Source organism: Mytilus californianus, unplaced genomic scaffold (assembly GCF_021869535.1).
Source record: "Mytilus californianus isolate M0D057914Y unplaced genomic scaffold, xbMytCali1.0.p SCAF_14, whole genome shotgun sequence".
Taxonomy (NCBI): domain Eukaryota; kingdom Metazoa; phylum Mollusca; class Bivalvia; order Mytilida; family Mytilidae; genus Mytilus; species Mytilus californianus.
Genome location: NW_026262626.1, coordinates 18483136 through 18502850, shown reverse-complemented (window position 1 = coordinate 18502850; position 19715 = coordinate 18483136). Strand labels below are relative to the sequence as shown.

Below are 19715 nucleotides of genomic sequence, written 5' to 3'. Positions count from 1 at the left end.
TTACTATTAATCTATAGGTTAGATGTATATTTAAGAATTTTGAATATTTCCGGTTAAGGATATGCTAAAGATACCAGAAGGACATTCAAACTCTTTTTTTATTAGAAATTATTTTCACAATATAACTGAGGGGCGAAAGATACCAGAGGGATAGTCAAACTTGGAGATCGAAAATAAACTGACAACGTCATGGCTAAAAAAGAAAAAAGACAAACAGACAAATAATAGTACACAACACATAACATAGAAAACTAAAGACACGAACACCACCAAAAACTTGGGGGTGATCTCAGGTGACTAAGTGTATGAATGATGAGCATATAGCCAATGTTCTTCTTATTCTTTTTTTTTAAGTGAAAACATATCGTAAGAAACTGGTGTTGATCACAACCACATTTTAGTCTGCAGATTACATCAATTTTGGTTTTTGAAATGACGGATATCAATACATTTGAAACAACCCAGAGTCTTGCATCATTCCACAACTGGCCACTCTCGTCATATTCACCTGTCATAATTGTCAGAACCGGATTTTCATACACCGGCAACGGCTATGTAGTAGAATGCAAGTTTTGCAAGGCAAGAGTAGACATGAGTCAGATGAGCAATGTGATTTCACTCTCTGATGAGCATGACACCAGTTGTAGAAGAAAAGCAAATCATCAAAATAACTTTGAAATTCCAGTGCCGTTACATAATATAGCAGGGAATGCAGAAGAGAGGTCCAACAATCAGAACAATCATGCGTCAGCTTCATCTTATAATGATGATGCCAATATTAATAGAAGAAACACAACCGAATACAATTGCGTGGAAACTATTTCAGTAGATACAACCAACATTGCACAAGCGCTCTTGCCAGCTCAACCCATGAATGCAGCCCCAGAACCAAGAATACATTCAAGAATCTGTACTGATTTAACTTTGTATGATAATTATCAGTCAATAAAATTAGCACCCTTTTGGTGTTGTCCCTGTCGACTCTGTAGATACAACAACACTGTTTCTGTTTTTAGGAATAAAAGTAAAACTTGTATGTATAGATTTCCAAAATTAAATGTAAAAACTCTGATGCTTCGTCTACGGGAAAGAGTATCAAGTGGCCCACTTCATCCAGAATTCAACACATTAGAAGCTAGGAAAAGAAATCTAAATGGAATTATTGACTCATATTCATGCGTAGCAGAAGCAGGATTCTTTGCTGATAGTAAGTAAAATTATTCGTGTATATGTTGGTATATAATAATATAATAGTTATACCAAAACAACATCGATATAATCGTTAAAACCTTATAAAAAAGATTTGCATCCTTCTGTCTTCGAATAAATAAACATTTATTAAGACACAATGAATGTTATCAAAAAATATCCTTTCTACATAAGATTTTGAATTTGATAGCTTACAAATGTAATAGGCGTTTTTGTTTTTGTGTAGAAATAAAGACAATTCGTTTAAGTAATAACACAAGATACTTATATACTTTTTAAAACATATCTCCGAAAAACTTTCATAGGTTCCTGTGGCAAAGAAAGAATATGCTGCTTTTACTGTGATGGCAATCTAAGAAACCAACTGTTGAGTTATAATCCATTCAGAGAACACACACGCTGGTTTCCTGTATGTCCATTCATCTTACAACAGAAAGGAGAAGAATATATTCACAACGTGTTACAGGTACATTTATTTTCCTTTCGTTTGCTTTGTCTTCAATATAATGGGCTATATATTTTCCGGTCTATGTGTCCGTCTGTTCGTCCCATATCGGGTTACAATTTTGTTTGTATTTAGTAATTTTTCACATGCAACTTCTTTCATTGTGTTGAAATTGAATTGAACTGTTTACGATATATTCTTAATTAGGATTTTAACCCATATTTCTCGGTTCATTGAACATGAAAATGAATAGTGTAAGTGGTGTCATATGGACAGACATTCTTGCGAGTTTGTTCTTGGTCCTCGGTGTTCGTTTTTGTCTTGCATATACCTATTAATTATAATCAAACACTAATCTTACAATCATATGCGTTACTTCATTAAGGACTGAAATAGTATAATCAAGAAGTCGGCAATATTTGTTTCATCTGTTTCTATGTATATTTTAGTATAATTGTCAGTCATTGGAACTGAGTTGTAGAATGAAGTTCTCATGCAGTACATTTATCATTAATCAATTCATCGTTTTAAAGTATCAAATCAATTTTTATCACATCTTTTAAATGTAGAAATGTTGTACGTATCTTCCTATTCCTATCCCACTTTTACCTTTTTTGCAGGATACAAAGGTACTAAAGACTTTCTTGAAAGGTATGTTAATATATTTTCTATATGAATTTTCCAAATCCTATTTATTATACAATTTCTTTTGTTCTTGTAGCCATTCGCTTTGAATTCATTTCTTTTGATAGATTTGATTTGATTTCTTCCCCTGTTTCACCATGTTATGTCTTGACTAATGACATGCATAATGATTTGTATGTCTTGTGAAATACATGAAATATTAACACTTGACAAGATTCCCAACCTCAAATTTTATGAATGAATCACACCACGATCATTCTCAAAACTGTATTGAATAGAAATTTCTTAAATTAAGCTATGCCATGCTATTTGTAATACAAAACTATTTCCACTACACTTTTTTTTGTATAGGGTTGTCACTTCACGTAATCACCTAAATTGAAATATAAAAGATCTATCTATCTTTCTCCTGTTTCAGATAAAATGAGGACATCTTGCATGGACACAAACGTTGTAGTAGAAGCTATGCGAGTATATCCACAGTATGCAATAGGAAAAGTTGTGGAGGAATTCTTTATAGAGAATGGTAATGAATGTTATTTCGCTATCTCAAAAATGTGAAACACGATTTACGGTTTATCTAACATATATGTACGTGATACGGATTATGATCTTCTCATATATTTTATGATGGTATGATACTAAACCCCTAACGGGAGGGATTGTGCTTGATTTTCATACCGGGGGTTTGATGGACACATAATCTTTCAATCTGTTTAATTTAAGTCTGGAACTGACATGTCAGTAACTGCTAGTAGTACTTTGTTAATTCATGTATCATTGTCATTTTGCTTAGTTTCTTTTAATGCCTACTCTGACATCAGACTCGGACTTCCTATAAACTGAGTTTTACTGTTAGTTTTGCTGTGTGTTAGTTTTTTCTACATTGGCTAAATGTATAGGGGAGGCTGAGATCTCACAAAACATGTTTAACCCTGCCGCATGTTTGCGCCTGTCCCAAGTCAGACGCCTCTGGCCTTTTTAGTCATGTATGAATTTGATTTTTGTTCATTTATATATTTTGGAGTTTAGTATGACGTCCATTATCAGTGAACTGGTACATATTTTTGTTTAGGGGCCAGCTTAAGCACGCTTCCGGGAGCGGGATTTTCTCGCTAAATTAAAGACCCATTTGTGGATTACGGCTGTTTTATGCTCTTTGGTCGGGTTGTTGTCTCTTTGACACATTCCCCATTTCTATCCTCAATTTTGTTGGTCATTTATTTAACAATATTTATTATCTGTTACTCAATCTCATGATTCAATTCAAAATATACAAATGAAGGTAAAACATAATACGAGTGGTTATCATTCTCTTTTATGAAAGAGACTGGGTGTTTTTTTTATTTAAATTCACTTCTGTCAGAGTAAACTTCATAACACAAATAATGCACCACATATTACCATAAATGTAACAGTTTCATTTTTTTTGCGACAAATTTGTAGAAATATATTAAGATTTAAACGATTTAAACATTATATTTGCATAAATTTAGAGACATTTTCATTTTTATTAGAGCTGCGACAACTGAGATGTCAATCTCAAAAGTCTGAGATAGATCATGTTTTTCCAATTCAACAAGAGAAAAAAAATCGATTATACAACTATTTCAGGTGAAAAGGTACAAACAACTCATTTTAACAATAATTTGGCAACTGTCTTTGAGGTAAAAACTATGATTTTTGAGACGTCAAAAATTTATATTCAGCATATTTTCATTTTCACAGAATTTAATGTTTATGAATTCAGACACGTTATGTCACAATTTTGACTCATTTCTTTCATTTAAAAAAAAATGAAAGCAAAAACATTTTGTGCTCCAACGAAAGAATTGGATATGTTGTATTTTTTGTTGTTGGTGGGTGTAATTAACATGATTAATAAGTAATTGTTTTCAAGTATCTATTATAAAAAATAAAAAAAAACCATCTTTTCCTGTCAAACAATTTAATTTCTTTATATTTGTATCAAATACCTACATTTTGTATTGATTTTCATTTCAAATATCAATGCTTTTTTTTCTGACATCAGTTGAATTGTGAATCATTTTATCATTTATGCTATTTTGCACTTCTGAGAGGGTTGACTTTGAATTGTAAAAACGTTCACAGAATTAATATCAAATATCTTATGTAGGTTGCAAACGCCAACAGAATAATGCAAATATGTTTTTTTTTCTTTTCTAGGTTACTTTCCGTGTCGTGAGGATCTCTTTGAATCTCTTGAGAATTTCCAACTATGGAAGACTTCTGAAACATATGACTACTGTCGATTCGAAATCAGAAGATGATGTTGAAGTAAAATGCTAGATGTGGCTACCTTCTCAAATTATATAGAACTAATTTTAATGATCAACACTCATGAGCAGAAGATATGGATATTATTTGCCAACGTTTGAATTTTACTTTTGTCTGTGAGGGATTAACACATATGCAGTTGCGTTCAATCGGAATGGGGACGTTTAATCCGAGAGCGCCATGCTCTATGTACGTTTAAGAACACCTTGCTACATCTCTTAGAGGGATCCATAGATACAGTGTAGCAGGTTTAGTTACTGCCTTTATCGAACGTATCCTCATTTTCAGTGGTTGTCCAAATATCCAATCCTTCAGGTTAGTCAACATTGCAGAACCTATCTAGTGCATTAATTGTTAATTGTTTCTCGTCTTGAATATGCATTAAATATTTGCCATTAGCCATTCAAAGCACGCACCAATCTTCTTGTATAATTTATGCGAGTAATATCAAAGTTCAGTTTCCAAAAGAACAGATAAATTCTAATTTTTGGCACAATTCATATCATATTTTGTTAAACATTTCACTTTAAATAAAAAAAAAATGAAAAAACAATTATTATGATCTGAACAATGTGCATAGCAATTGCACTATTACGACTTTAAAATTAGTATTACATGAAAATCAAAATAATTTCTCATTTTCAGTATTTATCTATTTGACCAATCAGTTATTGTTATTTATTATTGAAAGAGTTTCCTCTTGTTATATGTATGTGTTCATCCTGATGTCAGCATTATGTTAATTTAATACTGGTGTGTTGTTGTTAAATTTATATTTTGTTTATTTTTGTTTATCTTTTTTTTTTATATTATGTGCATACAAATGTATATAGTTATATTAGCTGTTGACGTTATAGAAATAAATCCTTATTTAAATATATGTTTTATACATTAATTTCATTTGTTTTAATCCAATCTTCATTTAAAACTTGATGTGGGTTTTACATCATTGGACCATCAAATATATTGCTGTGCATGTACTTATTTTGTATCCTGGATAGATACCACCTCATATCCTTTTTTGTTCTTTTATATTTACCTCATTTTATTTTTACAAAGAATTAAATGAAGAAATCAATGTTTTTTTTCTGTAAAGTAAAATTCATCGCATACTTTTGACAAATGAAAATTTGAATATAGAATTAGGTAGACGCTGTATGGATCCAATAGATATTGCTATCATTTAACAATAAAGGATATATATATATATATATATATTAACAATAATTAGCAAAGTTTTCAAAGTTGCATAGATTATGATTAATATGTTCCAATCGTCGTTGCCACAATCCTTAACAATTTCCAAGATTTAACCTACTGGTTTAGACTTTTCACCAGGATTGTACTTACATGAGCAACACGACTGGTGCCACATGTGTAAGAGGATCTGCTTATCCTTCCAATGATCTGAGATTACTCCCGGTTTTTGGTGGGTTTCGTGTTGCTCAGTCTTTAGTTTTCTATGCTGTTGTTTGTCTCTTGGTATTTTATCTTTTTTACAATGGCATTGTCAGTGTATTTTCGACTCATGAGTTTAAATGTTCCCTTTTTGTACCCTTCGCCTCTCTATTTCAGACCGTAAAGTAAGGTGAAAACATAGGTCCCTGAAAGACAGGATGTGAAAGAGTTTGTCAATAAAACCAATGAACATCAATTTTTACTCTTTTCTAAATGTTGTTCATGTTGATTTATATGATTTTACCGTTAATTTTTACATGAAAACTGGCAATTGACACGAAATTGTAGGTTTCAGAAGTTTTTAAAAAGGCTTTGGAAGTACCAGGTTACGTCCACTCTGTGTTTTTGTCAAATGTATTTCTATTTGTATCCATCTGATGAATGGATGAGTTAAGCCCTTTTCAACTGATTTTTACAGTTTATGTTTTTGTTCTACTATTACACCACTGTACCAGGTTAGGGGAGGGGATGGGATCCCGCTAACATATTTAACATCGCTTATTATGTATGTATATATGTGCCTGTCCCAAATCAGGAGCCTGTAATTCAGTGGTTGTCGTTTGTTGCTGTGTTACATATTTGGTTTTTGTTCATTTTCTGTACATAAGTAATGCCGTTATTTTTTTATTTGGATTGTTTTACATGTCATTTCTGGGCCTTTCATAGCTGACTATGTTGAAGGACATAGTTGTTAATCTCGGTGTCATTTGGTCTCTTGTGAAGACTTGTCTAATTGGCCATCACACTTCATCTCTTTTTTATACTAGTAATCATTTGAAAGAGATAAGAATTTTCTTTACCGTATATTCGATATAAGAAAATGATGTCATAAATCGTAAAGTTAAAACACGGTATAAAGTAGTTATTTCAATTAAATTATACTTTAAAATGCCTGAGCTTTTAGATGCAGTAAGATATTGTTTTAACATAAACATCCTTTAAGCAATAGCTGCCTTGCTCATTCCATGATTTTTAAAATCTTGTTGATTTACTATATGTATCAAAACTGGGTTGAACAAAAGAAACACAATTATACCTTACATTTTTTTATTTGAAGAATTTATACATTCATTCGCATATACAAGATTTAAATTATATAAGAAATATCATTGAAATGGTATATTCAGATGCAATTGTTGGATATGTTTATATTGAAATGATAGGCGGGATGAATCATATTTGAAGACGACGAACCCCCACCTCCACACCCCTTCCTCCGCCCCTCCCCTACTCTATACCCCCAACCTGTGACTATGGTGAAACGGCACAACACAAAAACCAACTGTGTTAAACTGCAAAAAATATGAGAAACAGCAGAAACCGACAACCACGCAATTACAGGTACCTTACTTGGGACAGGCATATATAAAATGTTGCAGGGTTAATCAGGTTTGCTGGTGACAAACCCTCGGCTTACCTAAAGAGGGGCGTAACAGTACAAAAAAAGAAAAACATAAGTTGAAAAGGAAATAACTTATCAGATTGATTCATCGCTTGATAACAACGGATCAATTGTTGCCTGGACGTGTTTGGGAATGTACACATCTCCACAACAAAAAAGTACGGATACCAATAAAAACAATATTCAAAGATCTTATAACGATGTTGAAATGGGACAATACTGATATCTTCAAATTTAACTAACGATGTATCTAGTCACACATACACAAACACACTTACACAAGCAAGTCAATTTCCTTTCGATTTGTGATAATCTATTTGACGTAGATTTTCTTCAACTTTTTCAAAATATTCTTTGTGTTTTTTCTCCACAATTTGAAAAGTTTCGTTAACTGCCTTTTGACTTTGTTCATTTAACTCCTTTCGACAATTCTCAATTTCTTTCTTATCCGTGGCTGGATCAAGTGCAACAAGACCACCTAATCTATTAATTTGGTCCAATAGATGCTTGTCAGATACTTCAACATATGAGGATGTTATTGCATGAACAGCATAAGTCATTGTGCTCACCTTTAACAGTTCTTCAAGGATAACTTCATTTGTAAATTCGGTTATTTTACCTTGTTTTAGTTTTATATCAACAGCAAACGTCATATCTTCTACCAAATGTTGCACGTTTTCGTGAAATTTCATTTTTATTACACTAGAAATAGTTTGGAAAAACCTGATAATCTTTCCCCATTCGGAACGAACCTCTGCTATTAATTTTAAAACTTTTACCCAAATTTTTCGGATGTTGTCAAAATTAAATTTTTCGATTTTAAAACCCTCTAATTTTTTTAAAGTATTTGTTATCCTCTTCTTCGTATTTATTATTTTTTGAAAAGTTTCCTCTTTACTACGTTTCAAATCATTCAACGCATCTTTTGAAATCTCGATTTTTATACACGATCTAGTTAGTTCATGCTGAACCAAAGTGTCCGAATTTAATATTGTTTGATTCCATCCATCACAAGTTTTATGCATATGTTCGTTTGCCTCAGACAAGAATTCTTTTGCACCAAGATGAATATCCTCTATGTTTATGACTAATTGCTTTACTTCATCATCATTTCTCATTAACTCTTTGTGGAGTTCAATTAATTTTTCACAATATTCTATTGCATTATTGCTTAGCTTGATACCCTGATGATGAGCATCTGTATGTTCGGTATCTGTCTTAAGCTTTTTATCGATATATGAAATAGTATGTTTTAAACCTTTCACGTCATCTATTTTATTCCAGTCGGGTTCTTTTTGTCCATTGTTTTTCCCAGCAGTGGCTATTTCCACCAAGTGATCGACCACTACGTGCAGATCTTCTGCAAATATATATGCACGATTTTTTGCCCTGTCCTCAGTTGATTCTGCGTCTCGATTGTCATGAACTTGTTCGTACAACGAATGATCTCTGCCAAATATTAATTTATTTGCTACTCCAAACGTCCAATCAAATACGGAAAACGCCATCAACTTCATCGAGGAATCGTCAAGTGCTATTTTTAAATCTGCTGATGCACCTTTCATCTCCTCATCGATTTCTTCATACTTTTTATCCAACATCTCTTTTTCTTCTTTTGATTTCTTTACCTCTTTCTTTGTGGCTCGTATAGCCATTTCTGTATCTTTAGCTTTATCCTCATAAAAGCCTTTTGCCATTGAGATTGCTTCTAGAAGTTCATTAGTAACATTCATGAAGAGGAGAAAACGAACTTCTACATCGAGAGACAGCTTGAGACTCTCATCTGCGATTAATTCAATTTTCTTTAGAATCTTTTTGTTGAAATATTGCACTTTATCATTTGTGCCCTCTGTCAAGACATTAACTAATATTTTCAAATGACTATCAATATTTGTCATATGTATTTTCATTGAATCCATATTTATATGCGCCTCATAAAATTCATCCCATCCAATATTTGCTAGTTGCACCAGTGATGCCCGGAATGAATCGGGGTATTCCAAATATTCAAACTTTTTCTGGAAAGATTTCATGTTTAGAGTGAAGTCACTGTCATTTGCTATAAGCAATAAATTGCCAATTAAAGTTATGACCTGAGGAGGTGAGGTCAATAATTTGGTCAAGGCCGTAAAAGGTTCAATTTCTGTGTCTGCAACTTTTTTAGCTCTCTCTTTTAAATTGTGCCTGGAGATATATTTTGTTTCTTTCGCTGCTTCAAAAGTCCTAGAACACATTAATATATCTGAATAATTGTAGCATTTGCAGCACAAATATCAAGACATGTTGGATATTTGCAGAATGTAATCTGTTGTTATATCTTAAGATATTTAGATCAAAGTTGACATTGTATATATTTGTTATTCTCTTCAATTTTCTAATGGTTTTATCGATTATTGCGTATGCTGTATGTAATACATACTTTGCTCACAAAAGTTTGAGTTTGAGCGTTTGTGATGAAAATTGAATTAAGATTTATTGGACGCAAGTAATGTATAAATTGTTATTTTTATTCACTAAAGGAAGAATTCATGATGTGTTTGAATATATATTGTTGGTAACATGTTAAACGACTCAATACTCTTTTATTTTAAATAATTAGTTCCATGCAAAATATAAACATAAGGAGATATGGTATAATTGCCTATGAGAAAACCTTCTACGGAAGTTCAAATGAAGTAGATGTAAGCAACTATAGACAAACGTACGGCCTTCAACAATAATAAAACCTAAAGCCTATAATCGGCTATAAAAGACCTCGACATGAAAAAGATAAAACAATTCAATTGAAAAAGCTAAACTGATCCAAAAGAGAAATGAGGAGGAAAGATTAAAAATGACACTCCGTAAATTTTATGGACACCATCACGAATTGGTTGTCCCTATACGATGTGTCTTCGTCTAAACTAAACTAAAACTACCATCAACATGATCTACTTCGTTTGTCTACTAAGTACTGAACGTGGCCTATTCCCGAGTATGACTGTTTTGCCGAGATTGCATTCGCATTGCTATACGACGTGTCTCGTAACTCATACATCCAACATTCATGTATTTATTTATTTATGTATTTATGATGTTTCTTTGCATGACAAATATGTCGTTGTTCCAGCAGATAAAGCCTCCAATAATATAGTCTTCATATGTAAAAACCATTATTTGCAATGTCTCGCAACAGAGCTTGGAATAAATAGAACAACTGGTAATCCTACATATTCTTTAACATCATTTACTAAGGATGAAATTTTACAAAATCACAAATCTGTCCTTCTTCCTTTTGGTATCAACATCAAAGAAAACGAAGAAAATTTACCGTCATTATACTGGATACCAAAACTTCACAAAACTCCATATAGAGAACGATACATGGCTGGGTCATCAAAATGTTCGACTAAACATCTTTTTAAAGTACTATCTACTATTCTTTCTACAGTTAAAGATGGGCTTCAAAAATAGAGATATATTCTACCAGTGGTGTTAACCAGATGTGGATTCTCAAAATTTCGAAAGATCTACTGCTTAATCTTCGATCACAATCTTTGAAATTTTGCAGCAACATAAAGACTTTTGATTTTTCTGCGCTTTACACTACTATTCCCCATGCTCAGTTGAAAGATCGACTTCACCATCTCATTAAACAGAGCTTTTTCTATAAAAATGGGAATCGTAGTTACAAATTTCTTGTTTTGGGTTACAATAATTCATATTTTGTAAAGAACCACACTGAATCTACCAGAAAATATACTGAAGATGATATTATCAAAATGCTGGACTTTTTGATCGACAATATATTTGTTGAGTTTGGAGGACAGATATTTCAACAGACAGTCGGTATTCCAATGGGTACTAATTGTGCACCCCTACTGGCCGATTTGTTTTTGTACTCGTATGAAGCAGAATTCATTCAGAACCTTCTAAAAGACAAAAAGAAAAGCACATTGCGAAATTCTTGAATTTTACTTTCAGATATATTGATGATGTCCTATCATTGAATAACCCATATTTCAGCCAATACTTACGTCTCATATATCCCAGTGAACCTGAAATTAAGGATACTACTGATACTAGAAGGACTGCTTCATACCTTGATCTTTTTCTCAATATTGACACAGATGGACGACTTCACACGAAAATCTATGATAAACGGGACGATTTCAACTTCCCAATTATCAATTTCCCATTTCTCAGCAGTAACATACCCGCTGCCTCTTCGTATGGTGTTTACATATCTCAGTTGATACGTTATGCTCGTGCATGTTCACACTATACGGACTTTATATACAGGAGTGTGCTCCTAACGCAGAAACTGCTCCAACAAAGTTATGAGGACAGATTAAAAATGACACTCCGTAAATTTTATGGACACCATCACGAATTGGTTAATTCATACGATGTGTCTTTGTCCAAACTAACAAAGGACATTTTTACCACGTGTTAGATTGTGGTTTGCCATTACTTCGTCTGATCTTTTAAGTACCGAACGTGACTTATTCCCGATTGTGACTGTTTTGCTGAGTGTGAATTCGCATTGCTATAAGACGTGTCACGGTATTTTTCTATCCAAAATCCATGTATTTAGTTTTGATGTTATATATGTTATTCTCATCGGATTTTGTCAAATGTCTTGTCGTTTATAGTTGTAAATCTTATTTTTTTCTGTTCTATTCGTGTGTTACGGTAAAGATAATTAATCACCCAGTTCATTTATAAGATTTTAGTTTGGGTCAACCAAATTTATACGATGTATTTGGTTTACAGTTTGATTTAGAAGAAATACCGACATAGCTTGATAATACAATTAAATATCTAATTACTACCACAATTTTATGTTAAAAAGTATTGTAATTTTCATTATTATTAATACATGTTATATCAGTATTACAAACCTAATCTTGAACTCTATCCTATTTTTTGGAAATTTATTGAAATTTAAATGTGACGTCACATTGGTCGTCAATTTCTTCGGCTAACATATAATACGTTGTTCGGCTGTGCCTTGTTTATGTGCTGATTTAGGTTGTTTTATTCTGTGGTTAGTCACCACATCGGTGTTAACATGTAAATCTATTATATAGTCATTTTTATAAATTTACTGTTGGCAAAAGTATGAATTATTCTAAATACTAAGGATTTTCTTATCCCAGACATATAACCTTAGCCGTATTTGGCACAACTTTTTGGAACTTTTGGTCCTCAATGCTCTTCAAATTCGTACTTGTTTTGGCTTTCGAACTTTTTTTATCTGAGCGTCACTGATGGGTCTTATGTAGACGAAACGCGCGTCTGGCGTATTAAATTATAAGCCTGGTACCTTTTGGTACCTATTATTTGTGTGTGTGTCTGTCCTGTATGTTCTCCCATTTATTTGTATTGTAGTCCTGTCATGTAATCTTGTCATTTTAATGTTATATTTAACATTGCCATAAAAGCGGGAGGTTTGGCTAGCGACAAAACAAGGTTCAACCCACCATTTTTTCTTAAAATGTCCTGTACCAAGTCAGGAAAATGGCTATTGTTATATTATAGTTCATTTCTGTGTGTGTTGCATTTTAGTGTTGAGTTTATGTTGTGTCGTTGTTCTCCTCTAATATTTGATGTGTTTCCCTCAGTTTTAGTTTGTAACCCAGATTTGTTTTTTTCTCAATCGATTTACGAATTTCGAATAGCGGTATACTACTGTTGCCTTTATTTGTGTGAGTTCAGTTGGATAGTGTGTTTTGTCTTATCGTTTGTGGTTTGAATTCTGTATTTTCGATACCTTTCATATATGTCTTATTTGTCAGAATAGTCGAGTTGATTTCCATCTTCCATGGATAAAGTATTGTGTTAGTCCAAATAAGTCGTTACAGCATAAATTTAAAAAAGGCTTTCAAGACCGTCAAAATCATGATAATTATTTGGACTAGCATTGGAAAATAATTGTGAATTTTGGATCTCGTTTCATATAGTTGTATGAATTTCAAGATCATATATACGTCACAGAATACGTTACTGTTTATAGTGTCCTGTGCTGTCGTTAATTGGAGATGTCCGTTGTTATTCTGTGCTTAGTGTTTCTGCGTTTTTTGTACTGTATTCATGTGTTGTTATTTTAGCGATATCTTTAAACATTGACATATCGGCGAGAAGTTTGGCTAGCCATAAAACCAGCATCAACCCCAATTTTTTTCTTAATATGTCCGGTATCAAGTCAGGAATATGGCAGTTGTAATCAAATATTCCGTTTCTATGCATGTTGGCGTTTGTTTTTGTTGCAGTTCAGTGTTTCGAATGTTCCGTTGTTTTCCTCTTATAGTTGATGTGTTTCCCTCAGAATTAGTTTGTAACCCGGATTTCTTTTCTCTTAATCGATTTATGACTTAAACAGCGGATTACTACTGTTGCCTTTATTGATAACAGCACAAATACAAAAAAAAATAATAAGACAGACATGAACCAACGACAACCACTGAACAACCGGCTTCTGACTTTTTAGAGACACATAAAGGATGTAGTGGGGTATGCCATATTTGTAGGTACCACATCTTCCCTCTTCTTAAACTGGGACACAGTTGCAACGGCACAACACAAGAACAAACTACACAAAACAATAACGAAAAGCGAATATGAGAATAGCATTAAACGACAAATGTTTCATGCTCCTGACTTAATTAGGCACATATAAAAACATTCTGAAGGAGCAAACCCTCCCTCTATTATTGGACAATGGTGTAACAGTACAAAATCAAAAAGACGATATAAATGTGTTAAAGGGGGCTTAACTCATCACATCAATACAAAGTTGGTTGTTAGTTAACTAAAATGTAAACGGGTACGTTAAATATATTAACATTCTTAAATTTGAGGAAGGGACGCTGGTATTGTGCTTATGCCCTCGTCCCTCTTGGTGTGTACTGCTTTGTGATACCAAGTGACACGTGAGAAAAATAGATAGAGAGTAAAAGATAACGATATTTTATATATAACAAACACAAACTTACCTAAGAAGAAATATGGAAATAATAACACACACAGGACGACAACTACCGCTGCATGCCACCATTTTGTCTAAGGCTTCAATATAAAATTAATCATGTAGATGTATAGTTATGGATACGTCAATACAGGTATAATATAAGTTATCTACGTTCATATCCGTAGATATATATCCGTAGATATGAACGTAGATAACAAATTTATCCCAGTTCTTAGTCCGAATCTGACGATTTTCAGGAAATTCAACCACAAAGTGTAACGTGGAAGTTTCGTTTTTTTCTATTATATCAAGAAGTTTTATTGAAAGTTGGAAATTTGACATCCTTTTTACGGGGTATATGGTACCACCTTTTGTAGAACCAATCAGGTAGTCAAATATAAGACAATTTTTAACAGAGAAAGAGAAACTGGAATAAATCAAATTTGGCGCTCAATGCTGCAAGCATTTACGCCAAAGACGGTGTAACGTTGACGTGGGTCATTTGCAAAGCTAGGCCAGTCCCATTAATTGACGATGTTGTAGCCAAGTGAAGCATTTACTAAAATTAATGCAAATGATCGGCATGATAGGATAAAATCGTTAGTGGGTTACATATCTAATTACAGATATCATGGATAATGTACGAATTTCAATTGTTCACTAGGAGCAACTAAGGAAATTGGGGAAAGGCGAGTGAAGCTCCCCAGGGTTATGGATATTAACGTCCGTGTATATGGGGTAGCAACACCCGGGGCTATGGGTTTTTAACGACATGCGTTAGTCAACCAAAATCCGAAAAATATACTAAGCCGGAGATAATATGTTTTGTATCAATGACGTATATTATAGTCTATTGTGAAATAAATAGGTCATTTTGCTAAATTACTAAACCTGACGTTTTTACCAATGGTGTGCCTTCCATCATAACGTAGTAAACGTGTTATTAGTGGTATATTTGATCTTGCGCACCCAGAGTCTTTGGTTTTCAGTACAGAATGATTATTTACAGTTATGTCTTTTCGTCGTTTTTGAATTTTTAAACGGGTTGCTGTCTGTTTTTATATATTTTCTATGACTTTCGAATGACTAATTTGTATATTCTCTCTCCATTGTCTTATCAGCGTTTTACATATCTCAATTAAAACGTTACGTTCGCTCATGTTCACACTATACGGACTTGCTCTTTACACTTTAATTGTTCCCACAGAGATTTTTCATTTTCATATTGTAATATTTTGATAATGGATTCGCATGACTATGATACATGCTATCCTTGCACGCGACGCGTTCACTGTCGACGCTCTTGGTCTTGGCTCTTTTGCAGTTATGCGATTTCCTTTTTTCTTTATCTGTTTTGCCTTGATTTGTATATTCTATTTATGTTATTGAAATTTAAAACGTAAGTTAGTAATCTCATGTGCCATTGAAATTATATGAAGCTGGCGAGTCTTATGTATACGAAATGAGCACCTTGCTATTATAAGCCTTGCATCTTTGACAAGTATTTGTAGGATTTATTGCCTTTGATCATGTTCATAAACGTTTTGATAATATTTTTGTTAGGCTTGCACTTTGATCTGGGAATCTTTTATCAATAATGCACAAATGATCTGCTTGATACGATCTACACAGTCATTTGAACTTGTTCGAAATAGTCAGTCGATTTATTAGTAGAGTTAGAACCTTTCAATGGCAATTTACGCATTTGTGCGTTTTGAGTGGAAACTTATAGAAGAAAGAGAAAGAGATTGAAAAACTGAAAATAAAAACAAGTTTTAGAAAGTGTTGGTCTACTAAAAAGTCAATAGTCAGACATTATTATACCTCAGTATGTTTTTTCTATATAAAAAAGAATGAAATATTTGTGCTATTTCACTATTTGCCAGTCAATAGTTTCAAATAAAATTGAGAATGGAAATGGGGAATGTGTCAAAGAGACAACAACCCGACCACAGAACAGACAACAGCAGAAGGCCACCAACAGGTCTTCAATGCAGCGAGAAATTCCCGCACCCGGAGGCGTCCTTCAGCTGGCCCCTAAACAAATATATATACTAGTTCAGTGATAATGAACGCCATACTAAACTCCAAATTGTACACAAGAAACTAAAATTAAAAATAATACAAGACTAACAAAGGCTAGAGGCTCCTGACTTGGGACAGGCGCAAAAATGCGGCGGGGTTAAACATGTTTATGAGATCTCAACCCTCCCCCTATACCTCTAGCCAATGTAGAAAAGTAAACGCATAACAATACGCACATTAAAATTCAGTTCAAGAGAAGTCCGAGTTTGATGTCAGAAGATGTAACCAAAGAAAATAAACAAAATGACAATAATACATAAATAACAACAGACTACTAGCAGTTAACTGACATGCCAGCTCCAGACTTCAATTAAACTGATTGAAAGATTATGTCTTCATCATATGAATATCAGGCACAATCCTTCCCGTTAGGGGTTTAGTATCATACCATCATAACATATATGAGAAGAACATAACCCGTGTCATGCCAACAACTGGTTTTTAAATAAATGTGTTTAGTGCCGATGCAAAGACCCTATAAGTGAATCAATATTAACGCCAAAATATGCAATCTTTAATGACCTGACAACAGTATCGTAACTATATCCCTTCTTAATAAGTCTATTTAAAGGTTTTGTTAGTCAAAGACTATTACCCCGGTCAATAGTCTTTTAAACATATTTCCCGTACTTTTTCATACTAATGTTTCATTGGACAACAATGACGTCATTGACTATTTTGCTTTGCAACGTTTAACTCTGAAATATCGTAAACGGCATAATCTGTATGTGTCCGTCGTCGTAATTTCAAATTAATATTTACTTACCAGAAGCAATTAAAAAAGAAAGAGAAAATCTACGCGACATATTTTAATAACTAAAACATAACAAATGTATGGTATGGGTCTGTCGTCGTCTTCATAATCTGAGATTGCTTTGGTGTACGGTAATATATTTTAGCTAGCGTTTATTATATGCACGGGAATTTTTACAAAAGGATTCCTGGTCTCGATTACAGTAAATAAAATATTGACAAATACCACACGGGCAAAAAAAAAAAAAAAAACCCCTGATAGTTCATCATGTGCATTTTTATGTGACTATTTGTTTTTTTCCCATGTAGTCTTTTTAGAAAGTTGTTTTGTTCGGTATAATAAAACACTTAATGACTGGTTATGAGTGTAATAGCAAGTTTGTTCTCCCTTTGATACTAACTATTGCCCTCGGCTTCGCCTCAAGCAATAGTTGGTATCTCAGGGACAACAAACTTGCTATTACCCTCTTAACCAGTCAATAGGTGTATATTATTAGTCTATTGTTTATAGGATAAACTTCCCTTGAATGGCGATTTTTTTTTAACTTTCTTTGTTTTTGATGAAATTACGGTGAATACTATAACGGGAACTGTAAATAGAAAACCCTATCTAATAAAACTTCTGAATTGTTAAAATCGTTGCCCATTTGCCCATTTTTGTTAAATCCAGATGTGTACTTACTTCTATGGGGTTGTTTCCTCGCGCGGACTATAGTAGGTAGAGGAAAACTGTAAATAGCAAGACAAATTTACTGATACGTCTGAAGTCTGAATTATCAATTGTTCTGTGTATGCCTCAACTCGCCACAATATGAAATAATAACATAATATGTTATTTGGACGTTTTTAGCTCAAACTTTGGTATCTCTAGAAATTTAATAGCATTTTAATTCGACCCTTGCATATGTTTTTGCCTGTTCATTAAGAAATTTTGGCAGAAATTATAGATAGATAGAGGAAGACTTTAACGGTAATACAAGTCATTATATCAACAAATATTAATATAATGTCCACTTTTAATGTTAATGTGAATACAGTAGGCTATTGATAGAAACTGAAAACGCAAACTATGATCATTAAATACGTTTTGTGACCGAAATCGTAACAGTTGACTCCTTGTAGGAGTTATATCCCTTAAATATTTTTTGTTGACCAACTTGTAGCAATTTACTTAATGTTTTAGAAATTTACAACACAGCTGCAATAGATAGACTAAAGTTTTGAATAGCAATACAAGATTTTCAAATAATTCCACAATTAAAAAGTGACATTGGTGCAACAGCAACACAAAAACCAGTCGCCTACAGTGCGAAACAGCTAACGAAAAACAAATATGATCTACAGTACATCAATAAAATAACAACCATGCACTGAATAACTGTTTTCGTAGAAGGGACAGGCACATACAGAACTTGGCAGGGTTGAAAATGTATGCGATTGCACAACTTTCCCCCTTTTTCCTACAAAATCAAACTCATCAAATCTATACAAAAGACAAAAAAAAAATTAAAAACAACGAAGACACATAGTACAGATCTGAGAGTACTCGCAGTTACTAAATGCTAGTTCAAAACCAATAACAACTACTGAAAAATCATGTCTCTAAGAAAACATATAATACTAAAATGTCAATCCATTAGCATCCAACACCTAATATATTCAGTGAATATATGCATTGCAACCTTGACTACCACCTTGGCAACGTTGTTTCTAATTTTTTAGGTTTCAACAAAGCTGTGTGTAGTTTAAAATTTATGTTTTTCTAATTATCTGAAGTTTTACATGTTCAATTCATTCGAAACTTTCCTGCAATATCTATTATATCTTTTAAAGAGAGCTTTGTACTTACCGTTATTATACCACCTAACAACATAAACATGGCGATCAATTCGTCTATATTTAGATACAGGTAAACCAGGTATTTTTTTGAAAATTGAAGTGTGTTCTTATATAATGGAATAGCGCTTGTATCATTTTCTAAAATGTTATAAAAACAATAATATTTAAAAATGTATTAATAATAATAATTATGATGAAAATGTAGTAATAATAAAACTTTTTTTAATTTGTGTTATTTTCATTTAGTTTTTAATCGGCTTCAGAATATAAAGAAAGTCTATCAAACATATATAGATATATATGTGGTATGAGACAAATCTCCATCCAAGTCACAATTTTTAAAAGTAAACCATTCTTAGTCAAAGTACAGTCTTCAACACGGAGCCTTTGCTCATACCGAACAGCAAGCTATAAAGGGCCCAAAATATGACTAGTGTAAAACCATTCAAACAGGAAAACCAACGGTCTAATCTATATAAAAACGAGAAACGAGAAAGACTTATGAACCACATCAACAAACGACATTCAATGATGTATCTTCTTATTCTTGTATAAATTACAACAGTTTTTAAAAGATAATCAAGACATTCACCCCAATTAAAGTCATTGGTATGTAGTGTAATTAAGGT

At 32.9% G+C, this 19715-nt stretch overlaps 2 protein-coding genes across 4 annotated transcripts in view; one reads left to right on the top strand and one right to left on the bottom strand.

The window, feature by feature from the left end:
* Positions 1-5473, top strand: part of LOC127724328 (E3 ubiquitin-protein ligase XIAP-like) — a 50262-nt gene extending 44789 nt beyond the window's left edge. For all 3 annotated transcript variants that reach the window (XM_052231264.1, XM_052231263.1, XM_052231262.1), the window contains exons 2-6: positions 355-1207; positions 1515-1675; positions 2275-2305; positions 2718-2825; positions 4487-5473. In XM_052231264.1, the coding sequence (XP_052087224.1) occupies positions 433-1207; positions 1515-1675; positions 2275-2305; positions 2718-2825; positions 4487-4590 (1179 nt within the window). In that variant the 5' untranslated portion in view covers positions 355-432 and the 3' untranslated portion in view covers positions 4591-5473. The remainder of the gene's footprint in view (positions 1-354; positions 1208-1514; positions 1676-2274; positions 2306-2717; positions 2826-4486) is intronic.
* Positions 5474-7085: 1612 nt separating this feature from the next.
* Positions 7086-19133, bottom strand: LOC127724325 (uncharacterized). The gene is made up of 3 exons (XM_052231257.1): positions 19097-19133; positions 14435-14507; positions 7086-9680 (listed from the first exon to the last, which is right to left on the bottom strand). Exons 2-3 carry the CDS (start codon positions 14494-14496, stop codon positions 7745-7747), a joined length of 1998 nt encoding a protein of 665 aa, XP_052087217.1. The 5' UTR covers positions 14497-14507; positions 19097-19133; the 3' UTR covers positions 7086-7744.
* Between the last annotated feature and the right edge of the window lie 582 nt (positions 19134-19715).